At 38.9% G+C, this 1616-nt stretch overlaps 1 protein-coding gene across 1 annotated transcript in view; it reads right to left on the reverse strand.

Annotated features, from left to right (window-relative positions):
- Nucleotides 1-1616, reverse strand: part of ELOVL2 (ELOVL fatty acid elongase 2) — a 47745-nt gene that overhangs the window by 30141 nt on the left and 15988 nt on the right. Inside the window, exon 4 of the mRNA XM_011989694.1 lies at nucleotides 758-835. Coding sequence (XP_011845084.1) covers nucleotides 758-835 — 78 coding nt within the window. The remainder of the gene's footprint in view (nucleotides 1-757; nucleotides 836-1616) is intronic.

Consider the following 1616-nt stretch of genomic DNA (forward strand, 5'->3'; position numbering starts at 1 on the left):
GAGAATTCTGGCTTGCCCTGTATCCCCTCTGCCCTGTTCCCTCCCCTTAAAGGAAACACTTTTTTTTTTTTTTTTGAAATGGAATCTTGCTGTGTTGCCCAGGCTGGAGTGCAGTGGCACAGTCTCGGCTCACCATAACCTCTGCCTCCCGGGTTCAAGTGATTCTCCTGGCTCAGCCTCCTGAGTAGCTGGGACTACAGGTGCCCACCACTATGCCTGGCTAATTTTTTATTTTTAGTAGAGATGGGGTTTCACTATGTTGGTGAGGCTGGTCTCGAACTCCTGACCTCTTGATCCACCTGCCTTGGCCTCCCAAAGTGCTAGGATTACAGGCATGAGCCACCATGCCCAGTGGAAACACTTTTTTTTAGCTTTTAGTTTATGCTGTCATTGTTTCTTTTTTAAAATACAAGCAAATACAAATACACATTCATATCATTTATTGCACAAAGGGTGCTATCCTATAAACACAGTCTACAAGTTACTTTTGTTCATGTAACTATATCCTGGAGACAATTCTGTAGCAGTATAGAGCTCTTCCTCACTTCACTTTGTAGAGGCATCTGCTATGTGGATGTGCTGTGGTTTGTTCAGCTGGTCCCCTATAGAGGGACAGTTGGAAATCAGCATTTCTATTAGAACAGGAACCCCTTTCTTATCTAATTCTAGCCTCAGCTCCCTATCTGGAAGGAGAAAACCTCCTCTCCTTGTCAATGAGAACTGGTTATGGTTGGTTGATTTGCTTCTAGTGGCTCACCCGGATGTCAGCTTCCCCTGCGCTGGTAAGATCTTGACACTGTAAGTTGTAGCCTCCTTCCCAAGTGGAGAGAATGAGCTGCCAAAGAACCAAGAAAGAAAGAAAAACAAACATCAGCACAAGAATTTGGATGCAGATTGAATTTCCCATTCATGTCTCTGGCATCTATTCAGGGTTTGAGTAGGAATTTCCCAGAATTTGAGTTTGTCTCAATCCTGTCCTCAAACACCTAATATCAGGGGACTTATTTCCTGCTGTTGAACTGAAATCAATGGCTATTTCCTTAATTAATATATGTTACCTCTAACTATTTACATTGGCCAAAATAACAGATTTTCACTATCATTTGAGTCACAAAAAAATTTTATGTAAGGAATTATCTAGTCATGTTTCTAGAAGTGAAATGCAGAATTAGCTGAAAACAACTGTGAGAGAACTACAGTAAAAATTTAATATTTTGTAATGGTTTAGATATATTTAATCATCTCAATAATTTTTAAAATATATATATTGCCATTTTACAGATATCGAAAACAGTGTTCAGTAAGGTTCTTAAACCATTTTCTTCATTGTATTTATGCTACTTGGTAATCAAACAATTTGGTGGTTAATTGATTAATGTCTGTCTTCCCCATTACTCTCAAAAACCAAAAAGCTCCAAAAAATTTATGCATCTGTTTTTGCTCATCTTTGTATCTACAGTTCCCTGCCCAGTACCTGCTACATGGTAAGTATTCAGTAAACATTTGATGACTATACGATTTGCTCAAGATTACATGACTAGAAAGTGGTAGAAGGATGATTAGAATTCAGAATTCCTAATTCATTGTTTGGCGTACTTTCCACCTCATGAGAAAAT

Source organism: Mandrillus leucophaeus, unplaced genomic scaffold, assembly GCF_000951045.1.
Source record: "Mandrillus leucophaeus isolate KB7577 unplaced genomic scaffold, Mleu.le_1.0 Scaffold36, whole genome shotgun sequence".
Lineage (NCBI taxonomy): Eukaryota > Metazoa > Chordata > Mammalia > Primates > Cercopithecidae > Mandrillus > Mandrillus leucophaeus.